Consider the following 23930-nt stretch of genomic DNA (forward strand, 5'->3'; position numbering starts at 1 on the left):
AGCAGGTGCCTCCAGCGAATGAAGTGGCCAATGAAAACGTTCCGAACGAGCATCGTCATCGTCATATGTCCCTCCGGTCAGCTCGGAAGCGTCAATGAGATCATGGTTCTCTTTAACCAGCACCACTGCTTCACTCGACCTCAGTCCTCTCTCTTACAGCTCGTTTATCGCTGGGTCTACCCAACGCGGTCGCGCGTTCCTCGCTCGTGTCGTTGCAGAGGTTCACGGTTCGCATCAATCGGCCCGCCCTGATTAATACCGCGGTGCGTATCGACCGTAGTAACAATAACATTCCTACACACCGCCCGCGTCACAGCGAACGATAAAGATCCCCTGATGTCAGTCACAAGAGGTGGCCGTTGTGTGCCGGCGGCAGGGTCCAATTTCCTTCCAATTTAGAAATTGGGACTACACACAGCAGCGATCATTGCCCCCCTTACTTGCCCATTTGCAGGTCAGATATCCAAGTCGCGTCGTGCCCACAGGGACAGCTGCCACTGGGGGGCGGGAGTGTGGGGGGGTGCGCTGTGGGGGGGTGCCCTGGGGGGGGGGGTGTGGGGGGGCGCGCTGTGGGGGGGTGCCCTGGGGGGGGTGTGTGGGGGGGTGCGCTGTTGGGGGTGCCCTGGGGGGGGGTGCCCTGGGGGGGGGGGGTGCCCTTTCTTAAATGCTTTGAGCCGAGACGCGCGATGTAAAGCGCCGCGAGACGCCCCGACGAATATGGCCCTACATCGACAACAAATCACTCTCGATCCCTTCCACTTTCACGTGCAGCCTCCTCAAGTACGGGATCCTGTGCAGCTCATTCACGCAGCCCCGTCTGAGGGTAGCCTGTCCGAGCCACGATGCCCGTCGTCGTTCCTCGGCTTTCTCTAACGTAACGACGTTTATCTTCGCGCCCCTTGCGTTTCGCAGGAAAGCCCCGCCGCGCGGGAGTGCCGCAATCGACCCCACGTCCACTCCTCGTCGCGGCCCGCGCCGTTAACTTCCGCCGCCGCCGCCGCCGCCGCCGGCGACGGCGCCGGCGACGGCGGCGGCGACGGCGCCAGCCGCCACTGGGACACGTTGGCCGCGACGGTGACGAGGGCGCGACCCGACCGCTCGAAGCGGGCGGCGTGGGCACCCGCGACCGGCACGGTGCGCCACCCGGCGCCGGCGCGCACGCACGGGTGGCGGAAGAGCAGCGAGCGGGGCGCGGGCAGCGTCGCCGTCCACAGCAGCAGCGCGCCGTCGGGGGACACGTCGCACGCGGCGGGGGCGCCGGCCTGCAGGGCGCCTGTAGCGCGGTGGGGGCGGGCCAGGGGCGGGAGGCAGGGGTGAGGGTTCACGATGAGGGGCGAGCGTGGAAGCTGGGGTGAGTTTACTGGATGAAGGTTTGTGGTTTGTGTGAACCGTCCGGGCAACCCTGCCCCAATACCCCAGACGGTCGCCACGTATTTCAAAAGCTACGCCATTGACTCTTCCGCTACAAGCCGCGGCTAAACATTTCCAATTCGCGGTTCTTCAGTTGCAGCAACGCGGTCCCTCGCGTTTCATTTGAGCATTCGAACCCTGCCGTACCCGCGGTCACCGCGGACTCCACGCGCGCATTACTCCCGCGCCCCCCCTCGACCCCCCTCGCCGCCACCCCCCCCCCCCGGCCACTCACCCATCTTGGCGAACCCCCCCGTGCAGGTGTCCGAGTCCCAGGCCGCATTCCCCCAGGCGGCCGCGTCCGCGAGCCGCTCCCCGGAAGCGGTGTCCCACACCATCGCGTCGCCACCCTCGCCCGTGCTGGCCCTCAGCAGGTGCCGCCCTCCCCGTGTTGGCTCGCTCGACCAGTCCAGGCCCGTGATGGGGCCGGGGCAGCCCGTGCGGCACACGGCCGCGACGGACAGGCCCACCAAGGCGGCGCCGTGGTCCGCGGCCGCTGTCGGTGACGCCGGAGGTGCCGCTGCGGCCGGGCGTCTGTCTGGAAGGTGAGAGCGAGCGTTTGTACTAATTAAACTATTTGAAACAATTTTCTATTTTACCAGGTAAGGCCCACTGAGCTATACTGTATAGCTCTTTTTCAGACGCTACCTGGCCACAAATAATAGCTCAACGAAGTGGCTTATCACGTTGAAGGAAAAACCAGAGGATTCGGAGAAAAATCCACGCGATCACGGAGAGAACATGCAAACTCCAAATATACAGGGTCGGGATGGAACCCACGACCTGTATACCAGGCGAAGGAGTTGACATCTCGCCACCATTACGCCGGAGTGCCAGCAATGGGGACGATGGGGTCTGGCTCTAGAATGAGCCGTTTTTACGAATGCATTTATATCCAACAATGTCAGTTTAGACTGACAGAGCGTCCACATGCCGATGCATCCCAAGACGTTGCACAAATGCCGAGGAAAGTTCTCATTCGCCCCCCTCGCGATGCAATATATCTTGTCCGCGTTTCGGGGTCGCCATTCGACTTGAAAATCGATGGTTTTGTCAACGGAATCAGAATCTTTGCCTGTCGTGGATAAATCCGATGGGATGTCCAGTAGGGGCGGGTGGACGTGGCAGCCACTGTCGTTAGCCAATTACACGCGATGCATATGCGACTACGGCAAGGAGGGCAAGCGAAACGTGAGAGCGCCGAAGGCTAGAAGAAAAAAAATAGCAGTCACACGTACAGACGCCGCGGCGTCGCGGCTGCGTGCGACGTCACACCAGCCGTACATGCGACGTCACACCAGCCGTACATGCGACGTCACACCAGCCGTACATGCGACGTCACACCAGCCGTACATGCGACGTCACACCAGCCGTACATGCGACGTCACACCAGCCGTACATGCGACGTCACACCAGCCGTACAAGCGACGTCACACCAGCCGTACATGTGACGTCACACCAGCCGTACATGCGACGTCACACCAGCCGTACAAGCGACGTCACACCAGCCGTACATGCGACGTCACACCAGCCGTACATGCGACGTCACACCAGCCGTACAAGCGACGTCACACCAGCCGCACATGCGACGTCACACCAGCCGTACAAGCGACGCCATGACATTACAAAACCCAACGGAAAAATCAACTTCTGCTGCACGATGAGTTGACCGATGGCGCGTGCCATACATGTTCGTGTCGAGGTTGGCGCGTGAGCCGCTGCCTCATGGCTGAAACGCAGCCCGGCGAACTATCGAAGCGTGCAGTGTTGTCACCGCGCGGCGCATAGTTTGAGATCGGTGACCACAGTCGCGCCCGTGGGCTAAAACCCCGGCGCGCACGAACGAACGTAGGGAGGGCGCGACGGCGAGCGCAAGCGGTACCGCGAGCGCGTCCGGACGCCGGGGCGGAGGGCCGGGGGCCCCCGGGCTCTGACCGTGTCGACGGCCTCGAGGCGCGGCCGGCGGCCGTCCGACGAGCAGCACGTAGACGGCGGCGTCGGCGCACGCCAGCGCCACGTGGCGCCCCGTCGGCGAGAGACGCAGAGCGGTGGGGCTCGCCGGGGCCACGCGGGGAGCGCGGCACAGCACCCGCGCCCACGGCAGCTGCCCCCCGCCGCGACCGCTGCCCGCGCACAGCAGCGCAACGGTGGCGTCGTCGGTGGCGGCGGCGACGAGGTGCTCGGGGGTGCCGTGCCGCGCCGAGCGATCGTCGTCGTCGCCGCCGAGGTCCTCGGGCAGGATTCTGAGAACGGAGGCCGATTCGGCACCCGGCGCGGGACCGCGCGTTAACCGCCACTCGCAAAGACATCGGCGGCGCTGACGCGCGCGTGCGGCTTGCTGCTGCATAACGCTGGTCCCGAAAGCCGATAGGCCGGGCTAAAAAATGAGGCTTGCATTTACACGCGGAGACGCCGAGTGGCTTTCCGCGAATGTGTGCGGCTACTCGCCCCTGGTCGATGAGCCACCCGGCAGGGCCCACGTCCACGCACGCGAAGGCGGTGCCGGGCAGCGCGTGACGAAGCAGGCAGCTCCTCTCCTTGCTGTCGCACAGCTGCAGGAAACCGTCTCGCCCGGCCGTCACAAAGAGCCCCTCTCCCGCGAGACCGCGGTGGATACCCAGGGCGGCCCAGGCCTCCTCTTCCTCCCTCTCCTCCGGCTCCCGACTCGCCCCCTTCAGCCGCTGTGCCGAGGCGGTCGTCTTTGTGCGGGCGGCTCGCTGGGGCCGCCGGTGCCCGTGCGTGACGGCCGGGTGGCCCAGCGCGACCCCCGCGAGGGAAACGCCGGCGCCGGCGTCGCCGCCGCCGAGAGGAGCCCAGAGCACGGAGCAGCCGAGGGTGGCGAGATAGAGCACGCCGCCGCCGCCACCGCCGCTCATCGCCAGCGCCACCGCACCGCCCTCGCACTCCGGAATCTGTGGGCGCCCGGCGCCGTCGAGGGAGGAGACGAAGATCAGACCGAGAGCGGTGACGATCATTTTAATTCCTTTCATACGTGCTTTCTGCGTCGTCTCTCTCTGTAGCAATGGGGGACGGGGGGCGGGAACCAATTCTCATAACGATGATCCAATGTGAACCAAACTGGAGTACAGAGTCATGTTGCTGTTAAGGACTCATCGTTAGAATACCGGCAAAATTGATTCAATGCTTTCCCAAAACTTGGGAGATGCAGATCCGATCAAAAAGGGCAACTTGCAAATGGCAAATGCATTCTCTTTGTAGGCCTCCACAGTCCTGAAGACAAGACGCATGTTGTAAAGAGTTGCCTAGTCCAAGTAGGCTGCCGCCGCCGGGGGTGCGACTGCAGACGCACCCTGCACACCTGCAGGGTGCCGGCCTGCTGGAAGTTGCGGCCCCAGCTCCACGCGGACACGGAGTGGTCGCGGGCGGCCGTGAGCAGCGCTCCGCGCAGGGGCAGCAGCGCGAGAAGCGGCGCGTCGTGCGCGTGCTGGATCAGCTGACTCACGGCACCGCCGCCCTCGGCCCACACGAACACCGTGCCGTTCGAGTCTCCTGCGGTATAAACACAAGCAGCCGTGAACAAACGAGGTGCTGCTAGTGAGTAGCAACTACGAAGGCCGGCATGGCACACGAGGGGGGGGGGGGGGGTCAGCACCATTCCCGGCCGCCTTCGTCTCCAGAGTTCTGATATTTACACACTGGACCAGGTACCCGTATAAGGCTGAGTCCATCTAGGGCAGGCCCAGGACCAGTTCAAATATTCGTCACCGATGTTAGCTGCATGCATGTTAAGCTTCTTTCGCATCATACATAGACAACCGTGCTCAGTGGAGATGCGGGGGAAGGACAACAAACTAAACACAAAAAGCAGGAGTCAAACACAGGTCACCGGGTTCCTAATGCCATGCGCTAACCACTGCACTGCCTTTCCCCGTAGAAACGCACACATACACGCTTGCGCACGTTAGACGGGAAAATCGCGTACGTTATTTATCCACGATTTATTGAGCGCGTGCGTTTTGAGACCAGGTGTCGAATTTGAGTTGAAGCTCGCAGACTTCTGTCACCACCGACTGGATCGTTCGCCTCCCCGCGGGAGGCCCGGGTACGGACGAAGGGGGGAGGGCGACGTGAGCGCTGAATCCATTGCCCCCGATAATCTCATTATCGTTGTTTAACGATGAATGTGGTCCTGTTGGGGCTTCCTTTGTGACCGCTTCCCTCTTAACCATTGTCTCCAGTCAGGAGCAAGCGCTCCGGGCTGTCATCAGCAGCGTCAAGCGAAGACAATGGGATCAGTCCACGGTGCGACCGTGCTCACCCATCTGAAACTAAACACCACCGGACGCTTCGACCGTTCGCCGGGCAGCGTTCTTGCGGTATTCGCCACGAGGCTGCTCCACGCACCGGCTCACCCGCCACCTCGACACGAACACGCTCGCCACGCGCTACCAATCAACTCCCCATCATCGTACAGCACAACAAGAACATCGAGACTCAACGTCCGTGGAGCTCACCGACGACAATGTACGCTGTGTGGACCGCACGCAGGAGGCCACGTGCAGGGGTGAAGGTGACCAGGGTATAAAGGTGTATAGGTGTTCAGGGTGTTGTGGTGTATACTTATACAGGGGTCTACTTATACAGGTGTGTAGTTGTGCAGGGCGTGGTGGTGTGTAGCTGTGCAGGGCATGGGTGTGTATAGCTCTGGTTGTGTATATCTGTGCAGAGTGTGGTTGTGTATAGTTGTGGTTGTGTATAGCTGTGGTTTTGTACAGTTGTGTATGGCTGTAGTTGTGTATAGTTGTGTATATCTGTAGTTGTGTATATCTGTACAGAGTGTGGTTGTGTATAGCTGTGGTTGTGTATATCTGTGCAGGGTGTGGTTGTGTATAGTTGTGGTTGTGTATAGCTGTGGTTTTGTACAGTTGTGTATGGCTGTGGTTGTGTATAGTTGTGTATATCTGTAGTTGTGTATATCTGTGCAGAGTGTGGTTGTGTATAGCTGTGGTTGTGTATATCTGTGCAGGGTGTGGTTGTGTATAGTTGTGTATAGCTGTGGTTGTGTATAGTTGTGTATATCTGTAGTTGTGTATATCTGTGCAGAGTGTGGTTGTGTATATATGTGGTTGTGTATATCTGTGCAGGGTGTGGTTGTGTATAGCTGTGGTTGTGTATATCTGTGCAGGGTGTGATTGTGTATATCTGTGGTTGTGTATATCTGTGCAGGGTGTGGTTGTGTGTAGCTGTGGTTGTGTATAGTTGTGTATTGCTGTGGTTGTGTATAGTTGTGTAGAGTGTGGTTGTGTATATCTGTGGTTGTGTATATCTGTGCAGGGTGTGGTTGTGTGTAGCTGTGGTGTGTATAGTTGTGTATTGCTGTGGTTGTGTATATCTGTGCAGGGTGTGGTTGTGTATATCTGTGGTTGTGTATATCTGTGGTTGTGTATAGCTGTGTATTGCTGTGGTTGTGTATAGTTGTGTAGAGTGTGGTTGTGTATAGCTGTGGTTGTGTATAGTTGTGTTTTGCTGTGGTTGTGTATATCTGTGCAGGGTGTGGTTGTGTATAGCTGTGGTTGTGTATAGTTGTGTTTTGCTGTGGTTGTGTATATCTGTGCAGGGTGTGGTTGTGTATAGTTGTGTTTAGCTGTGGTTGTGTATAGTTGTGTATTGCTGTGGTTGTGTATATCTGTGGTTGTGTATATCTGTGCAGGGTGTGGTTGTGTATAGTTGTGTATAGCTGTGGTTGTGTATAGTTGTGTATAGCTGTGGTTGTGTATAGTTGTGTAGAGTCTGGTTGTGTATATCTGTGGTTGTGTATAGCTGTGTATTGCTGTGGTTGTGTATAGTTGTGTAGATTGTGGTTGTGTATAGCTGTGGTTGTGTACAGTTGTGTATTGCTGTGGTTGTGTATATCTGTGCAGGGTGTGGTTGTGTGTAGCCGTGCAGGGCGCCTCTTGCCGGTGAGCAGCTCGCCCCTGCTGGAGAAGGCCATGCAGGTGACGGCGCGCGGCAGGAAGTGGGCGCCGTAGTTTGCGCGCGCCTCCAGGCGGACGGTGCCCTCCTCCGGCTGGAGGCGCCACCACGCCAGGTGCTGCCGGCCTCCCGACACCACGGAGTTCCGGTCGCGGCGTGAGAACCTGGCGGTGCCGACGGCGGCGGCGGCGGCGGCGGCGGCGGCCGGGACGGGCGGACGAGAGGGTGAAGGAGGTGAGTCGGGGGCGTGGTGGCGCGCGGCCGTCAGGGCTTAATCTCATGTCGGGTTCGTCTGGGTCAGCGGTCCGGGAAATATTTCTGCACTCGTCACACCGCATCCAGTATACCTGCGACTATGGCTGTGGCTTCTCGCGACGGGTCTACTCCAGACTACCGGTGACCCAGCGACCGTTGAATGGGAAATCGAGCCCTGACTGTTGTGATCCAGCACTCTGGTGGCGGCGGTGGGTTCGTTTTGCCGACATTTCTGGAACTGCAAACCAGCTGGAATGTGAGGTGGCAAGTCGACGGCAGTGCAGCAAGCGGGTTCACAGTGCCACCTTGCGCGCTTTGCCCTCGGCGTGAGTTTTCAGTGAACGCCGCTCATCTGTGGGGACCTTGGCACGTCGTTCCAACGTATGCCTGGGTTTTATTTACAGATACTCCGGTCTCTTCCCACGAGCAAAAAAAAAAACAAAAAAGGAAATTGCCCGACATCCCAAAACAGAACCTTGTTTGAGAGAGCTCAGCCTTGAGCCTCTTGGGAGCCACCCGGGGTGCGAATCCATCTGCGGCCTCACCTGACGCAGGTGAGGCGGAGCCGACTCTCGTGCTGCGAGAGCGTGGCGCTCAGCAGGCGCCGGTGCTCCGCCCCGAGCTCCCACACCACCAGCGCGTGCGCCGGGCCGCCCCCCGCCGCCAGCAGCAGCGGCGGCACCGCCGCCGCCGCCGCGCCGCTGAAGTCCAGGCTGATGACTGGCCCGGGCCCGAGCAGGCCGGCGCCCAGGACCAGCAGCGTCTGCAGCGAGTCGCTCCGCCACAGGCGCACGTGGGCGCTCCGTGGGCGCGCGCTCGGCGCCCCGACGTGTCCCGCTCCGCCTTCGGCCCGGCTACGCCCCGCGTTCGGCTCGTCGTCACGCTCGTCGTCGTCGTCGATGGCGCTGACCTCGTCTCCCTGCGCCGTCGCCATCGTGCGCTCGTCCGGGTGGAGCGCCATGCTGGGACACGAAGCGTTGGCATTCTACTCGTTTAAGGCCCACTGAGCTATATAGCTCTTTTTCAGAAATGATAGCCCAACTGAGCGGCTCATCACGTGGAAATGTATAGTGGCCAAATACTCTAAACGCCGTGATGTTGATTCTAAACGTGGAGGGAAAAGCCGGAGGACCCGTAGAAAAATCCACGCGACCACGGGGAGAGAAACACCGCAAACTCCTGATATACACAGCAGGCGTCAGGGTCGGGATCAAACCCACGACCTCGTGAATGCCAAGTTAAACGTTACTCCGTCATCGTCATCATCAGCCATACCCTATCCACCACTGAGTGAAGACTTCCCCAAGTCGTGAGGTAACATTATAGCAGTGCTAGAGGCCCAGTTCACGACTTGAACATCACTGGCGGATTCCAGCGTTTTAATTCAGGAAAGCAGGCGGGTGTGATTAAACCGGGTTCCCAAGTGTCGTGGGTTCAGGGTCTTAGCGTGGTAATCGATGAGCGCACAAAAACAGCCCCATGCATATTAGGCTTATTGCCGTGTAACGAACGTCTCCGTCGCAGGACATGTGAGAAGCTCAGCGACTTTGTGGATGCGATGCAACGGAAGAGATCTCAGATGTAGTTCTCTTATAATACCACATTTCATGAAAGTGTTTCTGTAGCATGGGGTGATGCATTGCCCCTGTTTGAGAGATGTGGAGCTGCTGCCGCCACCCCACACCTTGACTCATTGTTCGAAACTTGATCATCTTCCACCTTGATTCTCTAGACTGGAGCCACGCCCACCTTGACCCCTTCTCTAGACTGGAGCCACGCCCACCTCTAGACTGGAGCCACGCCCACCTTGACCCCTCCTCTAGACTGGAGCCACCTCCACCTTGACCCCTCCTCTAGACTGGAGCCACGCCCACCTTGACCCCTCCTCCAGACTGGATCCACGCCCACCTTGACCCCTCCTCTAGACTGGAGCCACCTCCACTGTGACTCTTCCTCTAGACTGGAGCCACGCCCACCTTGACCCCTCCTCTAGACTGGAGCCACCTCCACCTTGACCCCTCCTCTAGACTGGAGCCACGCCCATCTTGACCCCTCCTCTAGACTGGAGCCACGCCCACCTTGACCCCTCCTCTAGACTGGAGCCACCTCTACCTTGACCCCTCCTCTAGACTGGAGCCACGCCCACCTTGACCCCTCCTCTAGACTGGAGCCACGCCCACCTTGACCCCTCCTCTAGACTGAAGCCACGCCCACCTCGACCCCTCCTCTAGACTGGAGCCACGCCCACCTTGACCCCTCCTCTAGACTGGAGCCACCTCTACCTTGACCCCTCTAGACTGGAGCCATGCCCACCTTGACCCCTCCTCTAAACTGGAGCCACGCCCACCTTGACCCCTCCTCTAGACTGGAGCCACGCCCACCTTGACCCCTCCTCTAGACTGCCCCCCACGCCGCCCCACCCATGCCAGCGTGTCGCTGTGCGAGTCACCTGGTGATGTCCGCCGTGTGCTCGCTGTAGATGTTCTGCGTGCGCCGCGCGGGGTTGAGGACGACGGCGAGCAGCCCCACGGGGTACACGAGCTTGGCGTCGCCCGTGAGCACCAGGCCTCCCCGGCAGTCACGGCCGCTGTGGCCGTATCTGTGGGCAGAGGCCGCGCGTGCATCACGTGCAGCCACCGCTGGATGAGGGCCTCCCCGCCGCGCGCGTCGCCGCGAGAGGGAGTTGGCCCGGCTGCGGCGCCGGAGCAGCGGGCGACTGTTTGGCGTCGGCAACCTCGAGCGTTAAGAAGCGACAGGGGGGAGGGCTTGGGGGGGGGGGGACGTACACGGGCGGCCCTTTCGCCGATCCACTGCTGGATGAGGGCCTGCCCCACGATGCAGCGCAGGTCGTGGGCGACGTCTGACCACGCGTCCACTCAAACAGCGCAACGCTCCACGGCGACGCGCAATGAGTCTGCGTACTCTGTTGCTGTTCGAGCGGAACGGGGTTCCAGTGACGTCTGGCAAATCCACCAACATTTCATTCACACGCCTGACTGCCGTTGAGAGACACAGAAGGTTGAAACCACTCCAGAGTTTGCTTGCTTGAATGCTGCTTTGATAATATCCATCTGGAAAGCCAACGGACCGATGGATTCAAATATAATGATATTCGTATGCAAACTTTCACCACGCTGATCAGTGCGGGTGGCTGAAGGCAGGGGGCATAGACAGTTTAACACGTAATAGGCTTTCGCGACCAATATCATCCATAAATAGTGTTTTTTTTGGGTTAGATCATGTAAATATAAATGTGTCGTTTATACACGGTGTTTGAAAAAGATGGACCCAATTTCAATTCAGTATATTTTACGAACCATTTTATAAATGCTCTATGTGCCCTCCACCTGCTGTACGAACAACATCAAGACGATAGTTGAATTCGTCCCAAACGCCTCTCAAAGTGTCTTCTTCCACTGAAGTCATCGCAGCCGTGATTCTGTTTTTGAGGTCATCCAAATTAGTCACTAATGGTGGCACAAAAACACCACGGTCTTTGACGTATCCCCACAAGAAAAAGTCGCAGGCTGTGGTGATGTCTGGGGATCTTGGGGGCCAAGAGTGTAGCGCCAGGTCTTGGGGTCGCGTGGTACCTATCCAGCGTTGAGGCAGTGTTGTCTTGCAAATGACTGAGGCTAGGGGCTGTTTGTGCGCTGGGAGGGGCATCTAGCGGTCATCATTTGAAACTCTATGCCCCACCCTTTCAAGTGGTAAGAGTTTCATTCATGGACGGTTCGTGGTTGCAGAGATATAGCGATTTCAAATCGTGTCCATTCATTTTTAAACACCCTGTATTTACGCGACAAACCTTACTTATTGGCTGTGTCGGGTGGTGGCGACTTTAACGACACATTGATATATTTACGCGATCTTACCCAAAAAAAAAACCTGTATTCGGGAGCATAGAACGTTGCGAGTCTCGAGGTACAGTACAACAACAGATTCTGCAACAACAACGCAGTGCGACAGCCCCCGGCGTACGCTGCGTGGTGCACGGCGGTCGCCCATCCCAGCGCCGTGCAGCCTCGGAGTGGCTTCGCTCCCTGCCATGCCGGCAACATTGCGCGCATTCTGCACGATTTGGTCTTCGGCGCGGGCGGTGGCGGGATTTCGCGAGAACGAACAGGCGATTTTTTTTTTAAGTCCGCGGCACGAGCGAAGGTGCCTTGGCTCGGAATGTTGATCTCATTCCGGGGGTTTCCCTCTCGCGCTCTGGAATCGCGACATGCACTCAAAGCCATTGTCAAGTGCGCGTGCGCGCGAGGCCACCGGCACTGTTTCTAATTAGACATTCTCCTTCACGGAGTAATTCGAGGCTCCTTCCTCGCCGCCCTCTGGGCCCCTTTGTGACCCCCCCCCCCGCCCGCCGGGGTCGTGACCCGCCGTGTGGAAACTTGAGCTCGTTATATTTTATATTCAGTTACGACAAAGCGGCGTTTGTTAATTGTGACGATGACGGTGGTGAAGTGTGTGTGTGTGTGTGGAGCCTTTCATTCTAGCCTTTGCACGCCAACCCAGCCTTTTAAAATGTTGTGCTGATTTTAACAACGAAAAAATAACCTTCATAAAACGGTACAGCATAATCGATCGTTGTTCTGTACTCCTGCCACTTACTCCCCTCCTCGACTTTCACGAACCAGCACTGACCGGTGAAGTATGGTCCAAACACCCTCGCAGACTGCGCGGAGTGGCGAGGCCGTCATCCAGCAGTGGACTGACAAACGCCCCTGTACGTGTGCAAGATTGCAGCCTGTTGCCAATCCACTGCTGGGCAAAGTCATTCCGTGCTTGCTCTGCCAGTCATGGGGGGTTCTTTGACCATACTTCACCACACCGATCGACATGTGTTGGTGGAAGGGGGTCGCCCAATACCAGTACAGATATCACTTGCCACTGATTTCAGCCGGGTGCGGGAACCGCACCGAAGGCCGCTGGGTTCACCACCGCTTCCCCTCTCTTTTAATCTCGAATCTCAAGAGAATACCGTAGGCATCGGCCCATGTTGTGACTCCCATTAGATGCTCGTCTGCGCTTGCATTAAACTCGAGTCAGAAGCCACAGCGGCCCCAGTGATCAAACGAGCGCTGGGCCCGTGGTGCCGCTATCACCTCCATTAGCCCTAATCCAGCGCCATAAATTCCACAGTCCTACGACTCGCGGTCATTTTATCCACGATAGCACGTGCGTACGCGTACGGCCATTTTTTATCAGTCCACTGCTGGATGAGCACGTCCCCTGTGCCGAATGGACCGTGGGGTTTATGGAGCGCACTCCACCACGCCTGCTCACTGCGGGTTGGTGAAGGCGTGAAGCGTGAAAGTGTGGCAGCAGGACGCAATAGCTATGGGTCTTGCTGAACTGCTCTCTCCTGCCCACCACGTAAGTAAAAATAAACAAACATTTTTTTACCAGGTAAGGTCCACTGAGCTCTCTCTGTAGCTCATTTCAGAAGCGACCTGGCCGCAAATAACAGCTCAGCGAAGTGGCTTTTTCATGTGGAAGTGTATAGCAGCCAAATACTCTAAACACCCTGATGCTGATTCTAAATGTTGAAGGAAAAACCGGAGGACCCAGAGAAAAATCCACGTGACCACGCGGAGAACGTGCAAGCTCAAAATATACAGGCATCGGGGTCAGGATTGAACCCACTACCACCTGTATACCAGGTGAGATTGTCAGCAGATAACAACCGGCCCGTGCTTGGTGGTCACCCATGCAAGCACGGTCTAGGCTCAGGCTTTTTTTAGATCCGGAAAAATATCCTTGCTATTTGGCGACAGGCCCATGTCACTACAAAGTGACACTTATTATTATTATTATTTCTCCAGCCCCGGGGGTTATGATTGGCCGAGTCGTCATCAAGCTCATACCCTTCCTATTGCGAGTCGGCTGCCCCCCGTCGCACCAAGTTGATGCACGGCCTTGCCATCCGGAAACCTGACCCTGCACAGTCGTTTTTGGATGGCGTTCATATTATCTGTAGTAACCAGGTTTCTATTGAGTAACCAGGTTTCTATGGTGTAACCAGGTTTCTATGTTGTAATCAGGTTTCTATGGTGTAACCAGGTTTCTATGGTGTAAGCAGGTTTCTATGGTGTAACCAGGTTTCTATGTTGTAATCAGGTTTCTATGGTGTAACCAGGTTTCTATGGTGTAACCAGGTTTCTATGGTGTAACCAGGTTTCTATGGTATAATCAGGTTTCTATTGCGTAACCAGGTTTCTATTGAGTAACCAGGTTTCTATGGTGTAACCAGGTTTCTATGGTGTAACCAGGTTTCTATGGTGTAACCAGGTTTCTATGGTGAAGCCAGGTTTCTATGGTGTAACCAGGTTTCTATGGTGTAACCAGGTTTCTATGGTGTAACCAGGTTTCTATGGTGTAACCAGGTTTCTATGGTGTAACCAGGATTCTATGGTGTAACCAGGTTTCTATGGTGTAACCAGGTTTCTATGGTGTAACCAGGTTTCTATGGTGTAACCAGGTTTCTATGGTGTAACCAGGTTTCTATGGTGTAACCAGGTCCCAATGACCACTGTCGACCCTGTGGCAAAATAAAACCTCAACCAAGATCCACGGCGCCACCCAGCCGGACGGCACGTGACCGTTTTGTAACGTGACGGTTGACGTGCCCCTCGCCCGTGCGACACGTACACCCACTCGAGCACCGGGGCGGACGCCGGCGGATCCCCGGGGAACGCCGCGACCCTCCTGTGCCGCTCGTCCACGCGGTACGTGAGCGCCTTCCCGTTCACCGTCACCGCGACGCTCTCCGTGCGCGAGAAGTCCACTGCAAAGCAAGCGCAGCCGCTCCACGTCAATATCCACTGTGGCCTTAACAGCGTTGATAGGTTAATAGGCGACGTTTCGGGCCATGGTTCTTTTTTGATGGCGCGTAAATAAAAAGGTCAGAAGAGAGACAGAATGGATAAACGGAGTTGGAGACTTCACTTTACGCTGACGCCTTGCGAGAGTTACATTTTTAAAACGAATCTTGATGAACTGTTTAAATAGGCATGAATAGTTACATATAAGGAGCTCTTGAGTAACAGACAAACCCTTGTTTGTTACAAAATAACACGCGGCTGTATTAAATCGCATAGATATGAGTCGACCTGCTGTGGCAAGGTCCATGGAAACATCATGAGCATAATAAACTTGGTGATGCATTCTTGGGCCAAACTGTCATCTTAATAGGATTAGAGAAGGTCTAAAAGAGTAAGGTCTAAAACTCCTGAATCTAAAAAAAAACCTTGGATATGTATTATACAATTGAAAAACTAGTTTTATTTGAGTGCGTTTTTAGCCTTTGCTGTCCAATTTTACTGAGAAGTCAGATGTGTTACGTAACACTCATTTTCCTCTATTTCCACTGCCACAAGAGCCATGCCAGCATAGGACCATCACGGCATGGGTGGTTTCTTACACTGGCTATTCACCGTGCCAAGCCAGAACAAAACCATGAAACGTTGGCCTCACAAGGCGTCTGAATCTGGCTCGGGGCCAAGCAGGGCCAGGGACAGCGGGCCTTCGTTGCGCGTGACGCGAGTCAGTACACTGTGAGGACACAGCGTCACATTGCCACCTAGATGCGTATCGGCTCATTTATTGCGTGTGAAAATTGCACGACTTGGCTTCTGCAGTGGATAAAAAATGCCTTTGTGCGACTGTTTCTGAGCAGCAATGCGCCAAGATATCACTCTTTTTAAGGAAATACTTCTCATCAGCAGCCACCGTGATTAACCCACTCTCCGATGATGGGCTATCCAAGCCATTGCTAAAATAGAAAACCCTTGCATATGGTATCGAAAAAAATAGTATCTGCATTTGTAAAGTGTGCAAATGCAAACGTAGGGTCGGGAGGGCAAAGTGTGCATCAAAGTGAGGCCGTGATATCGATAACTATCATGAAATATGCACCGCAATCCCAACTGAACATGAACCGGAGACTTCGTCAGCCTCGCGGCCGACGTGAGTCACCCGTAGAGGGATGAAAGAATAAAAACCATAAAGGACAAAAACATTTTTTACGGGTTTCATCTTTGGCGCTGAGCGGGCGGCTCGGGAGAGGGGCGGCTGCGTGGGAGCCATCCGGGCCGAGCCCCCGCGAGGACCCCCCGCCTGGGGCGTCTATCGGCTCCTTGGGCGCGCCCGACAGCGCCGCCCTCAGTGCGCTGAAGAAACCTCTCGTCGTCTTCGTGGGGGCTTTGGGCGGCTGCAGCTCAACTTGACGAGACGGTGGCAGTCTGGTTTTACCACCTGTGGTAGCGGCGGAGCAGAGGAGAAGTTTACGTTTTATTTTCGTTCGTTTGTTTATATTCTCTCTCCTTCAGTTTAACACGTCGGCTTACGCAACCAATATCCATAATACAGGTTTTTTTTGGGTGAGAGCGGGTAAATATATGTGTCGTTATACTCCTTTGTTGATCCGCTGTTGAATGAGTGGTGTCGGCTCGGTGCTGTAACCCCGTTAACGCCCTTAAACCACACGGCTAAATTAGACCTGAGCTATGTGAGAGTATGTCAGAACCCCCTTGGAAACGAGATGTGAATCTCAGGGGTCTGTCCTTATTCTTCGTTCTTTCGGTAAAGTAAAATATTAGCGTTATCAACCAGGAGTTACATTTGTAGTTGCTGCTGAAGATAAAAAAACAGAGATGGTGATTTATTAGAATAAAAGAGTTGCGGCATCACGAGCTCTCATTTAATATTTTTAAGGGGCCAGTAGACTTTCTACTGTGCTTGATTAATAATTACATCACGAATTTTCAACAACTTGCAACTCAACCACATCAGAGTGTACTAACTTTACACACGATGACAGCTTTACGCTCATAGTGAAAATCCCTTCAAAATGTTTTGCTGCTGCGCTCTTACTTAGAGGCACAGCCTGCCGCTCAGATGCCGATCCGACATCAGAGACGATGACCTTCGACCCTAGCGGCATGGGTTCAAAGGTCGCGTCTGCCCCGCTCTGCGCCGTGACCCCTGGGACCCTCGCCGGTGCCCGCAGCTGCTCCATCTGCCGCTCCGTGCCGGGCCACGCGCCCGCGACGACGTTCCTGCTGCCGCTACCGCCACCATCGCCGACGCTCGGCTGCACGCGTCCGGCGAGAGCCTTTGCGGCGCGGTCGGCACGCCCCGGCGCCGTCGTGACCGCGCATCTCCCCTCGGTGGACGCGCTCGCGCTCGCCCTCGCCCTCGCGCTGATTTGAGGGCTCGAGCGGACGGTGGCTCCTCGCTCGTCGGACGCTGCTGCGTCTGTCGGCATCGGTTGACGGTCGAGGCGAGGCGGTCCCGCTTGCCGCGCCATCGCACCGGGGCCAGGTTCGGGCGGTGGCATCGCGCTCCGCTCGTCGGACGGTGTCGCCGCTGGCGCCCGTGTCGTGGTGGAGCTGGGCGCATCGGAGCTTGGAGCTGGCGTTGTGCTGGAGCCCGGTGCTGGCGCCGTGGCGTAAATCGGCGCCGGCATGAGAGCGGAGCCTGGCGCTGCCGTCTCAGCCGGGTCCTCGGTGGCGTCGCTCTGCAGAGCTTCGGAGAGAAACTCCAGGAAATCGGGCCAGCTGCGTTGAGAAAACACACAAGGGCGGTTCTATTGCAGATCCTCAATAACATCGTGATGTTTCAGCGCTGTCGTTTTACTTTTATGAAAGGTCTTGGTAAAGTGACGGAGGAGTTCATGGACTCCATGGGCCATAGTGTAAAAGCGCAGAACAACCAAAAAGCAACCACACAAGCCGAGAGTGAGAGCAAATCTGCCTGGGAGCCCCTCGCCAATTCACTGCTGAACTGAGGCCTTCCAATACGCCGCTGTTCGTATTGGGCGGTTGTTGAGCCATACTCCGCCATACCGGACATCACAGCGATTACACTGCTCCGCCGCTCCTGACGCGGCTGGACCGCCTGAATGTGCAATTGTCATTCTTGCTCTGCTTCTACATCAGCAGCCGTACGACAAGAAGAATAAGAAGACGGAGAACACACTGGACAGTGTGGTGAAGGAAGAGCCCAAGACTGTTTCATGTTTGTAAAATAATAAAAATGTATATACAGTGAAACCTTGGATTGCAAGTAACTTGGTGTGCGAGTGTTTTGCAAGACGAGCAAAATTTGTAACTAAATATTAATTTGATAAACGAGCGAGGTCTTGCAATACGAGCAGTACGTATACGCTTTGTCTGCCGAGTGTCATGTGATCACAACTGAGCCAATAGTTATTCTCTCTCTCTCGCTGCGGGATTGTGGGTAATCATCTCCCATGCTCGGTCTCAGTCGGCGTGCCTCACTAGTATAGTCAACATCCGTGCGAGCGTATACTGTTTACTACAGTATAGTGACCACGTGTATACTGTTTACTACAGTATAGTGACCACGTGTATACTGTTTACTACAGTATAGTGACCACGTGTATACTGTTAACTACAGTATAGTGACCACGTGTATACTGTTTACTACAGTATAGTGTTGTGACCACGTGTGTGTGCGTAAAGCATTTTTGTTATTTTGTGTCCAAGTGTAGTGACTGTTCTTTAGTAACTGTACTGCAAGTGAAAGTCGTCCTACACAATAACCCTCCTTCTCCTCCTCTCCCTCACACCAGCCACGATTAAATGTAATTAATAAATGTGATTACTTTATATTAAATTTAAATAATAAAAAGGAATTTTGTATTAATCATTTTTATATGAATACAGTATTTTTGGGTTGTGGAACGAATCATCTCGAGTTTCCATTATTCCTTTTGGGGAAATTAGCTTTGATATACGAGTACTTTGGATTACGAGCACGTTTCCAGAAAACGAATTATGCTCGCAATCCAAGGTTTCACTGTATATTCATTATTAATCCTGGTCAGACCCAGGGGCGAAGCCAGGATTTTCAGCCCGGGGTGACATTCAACAAATGTTAATTTCAAGAATGATTAGAGAGTCAGGCTGTTGAACTAGACGCCATCGGTTGGCGACACACTCTGACAATGCAGTTGCACGGAGTCCGCCAGACCGAGTGTCGTACACTTACACGCAGAATGTCACCCCTGTCACCCCCGCTGGCTCTGCCCCTGTCACCCCCCCTGGCTCTGCCCCTGTCACCCCCCCCTGGCTCTGCCCCTGTCACCCCACCTGGCTCTGCCCCTGGTACTCAGGCCCATTGAGCTCAGAAGCTTTTTTTCAACGGCGACCCGGCTAGAACGGCCGCTACCACTCACCAAGAGATGTAGCCGAGGCCGCCAATCTCACTCGTGTGGCCAAGTTTATGGCGCAGTGCGCCGACCACTTTACCATCGCTCCGCCACCGCTGGCTTCTTGCACACGTGTACGTGCACAGCTCTTTGTCAATCCACTGCTGGATGAGTGCCTCCGAATGCCGTGCAGGTTGTGAGACAGTTATCTGGCCATACTTCACCACGCAGGTCAGTGCGGGTTGAAGACGGGGACCACAGAGGTACGGTACAACGGTTGAATTTGTTCTGCGCTGCCCGCTGCTGCCTTCTGCTGCCCGCCCCGTTGCCCCCACCCTTGGTTGCTACCAAGTCATCATTGTTAGTCTCGGTCGAGTTAATTAAAATTAGTCAATCACTCACAGTGGTGACATGTTGGTGTGAGGGGGTGCGCAATTTCCCCCCGCCCAAAGGTATTCAATATTGTCAGAAAATTGTCGAACTCGCTAAATATTGCATGCACACAAGTGGCCAATTGCCAATGTGGGTCCTGCTCAGTGCACCGCGGTCTCCAGCAACGCGACTTGAACGCTCTTGAGTCTGCGTCCTCGTTCAAGACTCTCGTTAAATTCGTCTCGTCCACAGTGCGTCGCGCCGCGCGGTCTTTACGTCCGCGCGGTCATCGCGACCACCCTCCCTCCCGCTTGCCTCATTTCTGTCCCGCTCACAGCCACCGTCGACCGAAGCAACTTCGTCGACGAACATCTCGAATGGCGAGTTTTCGTGAGCGGCATTAAGGCCCCCCACCACCCCCCCCCCCGTTCCCTCCAAGGAACTGGCGGCTTTGTTCGTGAGAACGACAGCGGCGGGCTGGGTTGGGTCATCTCCTCCTGCTCGCCAGCGGCGCGCAGCGCTCGTTCGCCCCCCCCCCCCACCGCGATTGCTTTTACCGGATCCCGGCGCCGCGTTCCTGCTGGCTGCACCGCGCCATCAGGCGGCCCAGGAGGGGGCCGTGCACGGGCAGGCGAGCCTCGCGGCACGACGCGATCATCTGCGCGGCGGGGGATGGACAACAACGCGTCGCACCTGCTCACCGGATATAAATAGGCGGCACGCTTTGTGTATGTGTGCACGGCATCGCTTTGTCAGTTGGTGAGCAAAGCCTACGTTCGCGGTGCTGGAATACGCCGACTTTACTCGGAATTCATCGAATACTGGTTTTTATTTGTGGTCTTAGCCATGCTTCACCATGCCCATTATGTCCGTGATGAACCCAAGGCCGCAGGATGGGAGGGGTTACTTGGGGCAGTTTGCCATGGGCCCCAGATCTGAAAGGACTTCGTAAAAGGCCAAGGGGCTTCAGTGGTGGTTTTGGTGAGCGCACTGCAGGTTTCCAGTTCAGTCTCTCAACGTGCCGGTTGAAATGGGCAAATTTTCTTAAATTCCCCCAGCCTCTGTCCACCAAGCGATATAACATCGCGCGCAACAAAACAAACGTTTCAAGACGTAGCTAGGCCAAAAAAATACCCTCTGGAGGCAGGCTCCCTGAGCCGGAGGGCCCTTCCACCAGCAGCGGCATGCGACGGCAATCGGCACGGCCTGCTCCTTGACCCTTTCATGCCTCCCTCCGAAAACCCCTTCCGTGGCGGCGAAAGCGCCCACCTCTCTGTGGGCGATGATGCGGCGCCCTCTGGCCCGCTCCACGAGGATCTCGCGCAGCTCCTCCGGCTGGAAGTGCGACGAGTGGCGGAGCAGCGCGGCACCCAGCGAGGCCAGCAGGGCCCGGTCGGCGGCGTCCCGAGCGCCGTGGCACCCCGGCGCCTGCTGGGTCCTCGCGCGCAGCGCGGCGCGCACGCTGTCACGACCTGGAGCAGCGGGCGGGGGGGGGCGCACGCCGTTGTCGTCATCCACTGCTGGGTGAAGGCCTCTTCTCCCTCAAGTTACGCTCTCGCGTTGTTCAAATAAACATTCTTTAAACCCGCGCTGATGCCAATGATAACATCCAGGTGAGTGCGTTGGTGGTAGAGGTACATTCACTCCAATTTGACAAATTTGAAAATTACCCCTAAATCACTTTCACGGATAAAACCACGTGGCAACGTTGCCCCCTACTGATATCCTTGCGCTGCAAGAATGCCGAAAGTGCAAAATGTACTAAGTCATTATGACTTGTATAATTAACCAATACACGTGATCATCATCATCATCATCAGCCTGGACCAATCTGCTGCTAGATGAAGGCCTCTGCAATATAACAAACCACGTGGCACCTGCACACAAGCTCATTTCATTGATCCATCTCCGTTGTGGATGTATTACTATTGGGTGTTTCTGCCTTTGGCTGTTGCTCCACTGTTAGTCTCGACCACCGGGCATCCAAAAAACTCGTCCATATCTATAAGAAACTTCTGACAGTGACAGGACAATTGAGCCATTTTTTTTGTGGTAGAGCAACGCCTCATTCTTACTGCAACAACCTGGGACGTATGGGGTTGATGAGAGTTACGTCTGTCCTTTGACCTAGGTAAAAAAAAACATTCCTTGACCAATAATCTCACACGTCAGCGCTGTCTTCCTGTGAAGCCTAAAGATGCAGTGCGGTTACAAACATCCCAATGTAGGACCACAGAACTTGGGCAGCAATTGTTGTCACTGGTTCTGGCTGCCTCTTGTCTGTGGTTTTCCGTGACCCGCTGACCCTGAATCATTCTCTCGGTTTTTTTTTATGAGTATGAACAAAAACCCTGTACGTTCTCAATTCTAAATTATCATAATTTACTACGGACTGTGGGTGATAAAAAAAACAATCATCCGTCCGTTGAGCGGATAACAACTTGAAATGTGTCAGAAGTCGGCGTTGCGGTCTGAGATTTGACTTAATGGGCGAATTTCTCTGTTGTGATCACTTTTTGTTGTTTGTGCCGATTTCTCTTTCGTGCGATTTCTTTATTTGTGGATTAATTTTAGATTTTATGAGGGTGTTCATTTGCTTGGTAGTAGTTATATATCGGATTTGGCCTTTATATATCAATAATTTACAGCGTTGTGGGATGCAATTAGCATTAATGACGTCATATAAAATGAAATTATAATAATATTCAAAAACAAATGTTCTTTATATTCAAGAAAACAAACGAGATGCCATTCATATCGGGAATCTTGGCGATCGTGTGAATAAAATAAAGTCTCGATTATGGTCTTGGTGGCATCCAGCATATGGTGGTCAGGGTGGCGTACACCCTAGGGGTTCATCTGGCTGGGAGGGACATGTGGCTGGGAGAGGAAGCCATTTGGCCGGGGAGTGATGCCTGGCCAAGTGGGACGTCCGCATGGAAGTGCTGTCCAGCTGGGGTGGGAGAAGATGTCATACATGATGGGTGTGCGTGCATGCAAGTGTGTGTGTGTGCGTCCGAGTGTGTGTGTGTGTGTGCGAGTGTGTTTCGAGGGGTAATGTAGCGGTTAGCGTGTACTCCGCTACGAGCCCGGTCACCCAGAAAATCGTCATTCGTGTTGGCCATAAGTTAAATTCCCACTTATGGCCAACACGAATGACGATTATCTGAACCGGTCCTGGGCCTCCCCTAGGATTACTCAGCCTCAAATGAGTACCTGGTGCGGTGTGTAAACATCGCCACTCGGGAGACAAAGGTGGTTGGGTGTGGTGCTGGTCACTCACCCACCCATGTGCCGTGCCAGCCTTCACAAATGCTCGCTATCAGCACTTGGCCCAGCAGTCTGTTAAGGCTACACGGGGGATCTGTGTATTTTAGTTTCTCACGCAACAACGAGCCAAATCGCAGGTCCGGCCACAGCACAGCAAGGAGGCACAGTTTGGACGCGAGAGTGGAGCATCAGCCGGTCATCTCGAGTCATCTGGCCCACAACACCTGGGTTTGTCCCGTCACCTACTGCTCAAGAGCCTCGCACGCTTCACGTGGTCTCGATGTGCACCCAGCCTGGCACGAGCGAGCGATGTGGTGACGCCAGCCTTACTTAGTGGCGAACGACGCCTTGTGGTGCCAGGGACGCCGCCCGCCTTCATTGCAAGCAGCACTTGGCCCAAACGTCCTGCTACACGACGGATATTCTGTCGCCTGTGTGTGTAAGTCACCTGCTGCGTGTGTAAGTCACCTGCTGCGTGTGTAGGTCGCCTGCTGCGTGTGTAAGTCGTCACCTGCGTGTGTAAGTCGCCTGCGTGTGTAAGTCGTCGCCTGCGTGTGTAAGTCGCCTGCTGCGTGTGTAAGTCGCCTGCGTGTGTAAGTCGCCTGCTGCGTGTGTAAGTCACCTGCTGCGTGTGTAAGTGGCCTGCGTGTGTAAGTCACCTGCGTGTGTAAGTCATCGCCTGTGTGTGTAAGTCGCCTGCTGTGTGTGTAAGTCGTCGCCTGCTGCGTGTGTAAGTCGCCTGCGTGTACCGGGGACCGGAGTTAGATTCCCGCTCACGGCCACCAACAACACCGGTGACGATTGTCTGAACCGGTCCTGGGCCTCCTCCCCTAGGTCGACCCAGCCTCAAATAAGCACCATGTACGATGAATGAACATCGCCACTGGGGAGACAAAGGCGGCCGGGCGTTGTGTTGGCCCGCCACCCCGTCGTGTACTGTTCCAGCCCTCTCGCAGGTGCTGCTACTCGCTAACAGCACTTGCCCCCAACAGCCTGTCAAGGCATAATACAATTTTTTGTTGGGTTAGATCCCGTAAATATATGAATGTGTCGTGAACCCCTCCACCACCGTGGGGGGTCCCACTCTTCCAGCGTGGATAGCGCTACGAACACGGTGACCCGAATTCAATTCCCAACTCACGGCCAACACCGGTGACGATTATCTGAACCAATGCTGGGCCTCCCCTAGGTCGACTCAGCCTCAAATGGGTATCTGGTGTTAAGGCTATGGGGGGGGAAATTTACCGGTCCTCAGCTGGGCCTGCTGCAGGAAGGCCCCGAGCGGCTGCGATCGCATCCCCTGGGCGTGAGGATCGTGGCACCTGGGGAGGACGACGTCGGCCCACCGTTAAATCTCCCACCACCAACACCACCATCACCAACACCACCACCACCAACACCATCACCACCACCATCATCAACACCACCAACACCACCACCAACACCATCACCACCACCATCATCAACACCACCATCACCACCACCATCATCAACACCACCATCACCAACA

The 23930-nt window shown here is 55.5% G+C and overlaps 2 protein-coding genes across 3 annotated transcripts in view; both read right to left on the reverse strand.

Moving 5' to 3' along the window:
- LOC142930520 (uncharacterized) lies at window positions 1-5300 on the reverse strand. 2 transcript variants are annotated; one of them, XM_076073038.1, is made up of 4 exons: window positions 4730-5300; window positions 3346-4322; window positions 1646-1948; window positions 979-1273 (listed from the first exon to the last, which is right to left on the reverse strand). In XM_076073038.1, the coding sequence occupies exons 1-4, from the start codon at window positions 5024-5026 to the stop codon at window positions 979-981; spliced, it is 1872 nt and encodes a 623-aa protein (XP_075929153.1). In that variant the 5' UTR covers window positions 5027-5300. The 2 variants fall into 2 exon arrangements, with proteins under 2 accessions (XP_075929157.1, XP_075929153.1); XM_076073042.1 differs by lacking the exon at window positions 4730-5300 and having other exon boundaries at window positions 1-1273; window positions 3346-3854.
- Window positions 5193-23930, reverse strand: part of LOC142930501 (uncharacterized) — a 24257-nt gene continuing 5519 nt past the window's right edge. The window contains exons 2-11 of the mRNA XM_076072986.1: window positions 23666-23742; window positions 20420-20622; window positions 19708-19808; window positions 16477-17162; window positions 15631-15858; window positions 14254-14389; window positions 10049-10198; window positions 8145-8561; window positions 7316-7508; window positions 5193-5222 (exon numbers count right to left, since the gene is read on the reverse strand). Of these exons, the coding sequence (XP_075929101.1) occupies window positions 5193-5222; window positions 7316-7508; window positions 8145-8561; window positions 10049-10198; window positions 14254-14389; window positions 15631-15858; window positions 16477-17162; window positions 19708-19808; window positions 20420-20622; window positions 23666-23717 (2196 nt within the window). The 5' untranslated portion in view covers window positions 23718-23742. The remainder of the gene's footprint in view (window positions 5223-7315; window positions 7509-8144; window positions 8562-10048; window positions 10199-14253; window positions 14390-15630; window positions 15859-16476; window positions 17163-19707; window positions 19809-20419; window positions 20623-23665; window positions 23743-23930) is intronic.

Source organism: Petromyzon marinus, chromosome 40 (assembly GCF_048934315.1).
Source record: "Petromyzon marinus isolate PM22_M1 ecotype Great Lakes invasive population chromosome 40, UKy_Petmar_22M1.pri1.0, whole genome shotgun sequence".
NCBI classification, from domain to species: domain Eukaryota; kingdom Metazoa; phylum Chordata; class Hyperoartia; order Petromyzontiformes; family Petromyzontidae; genus Petromyzon; species Petromyzon marinus.

What these genes read in the sequence shown, in the direction of transcription:
- LOC142930520 (XM_076073038.1), bottom strand. Translation starts at nt 5,026, where the DNA reads ATGGTGCTGACCCCCCCCCCCCCCCTCGTGTGCCATGCCGGCCTTCGT. An exon ending in AGCAGGCCGGCACCCTGCAG is followed by an intron (nt 4,323 to 4,729) that starts GTGTGCAGGGTG and finishes GGGCGCCCACAG; the next exon opens with ATTCCGGAGTGCGAGGGCGG. An exon ending in GCCTCGAGGCCGTCGACACG is followed by an intron (nt 1,949 to 3,345) that starts GTCAGAGCCCGG and finishes CTCACCTTCCAG; the next exon opens with ACAGACGCCCGGCCGCAGCG.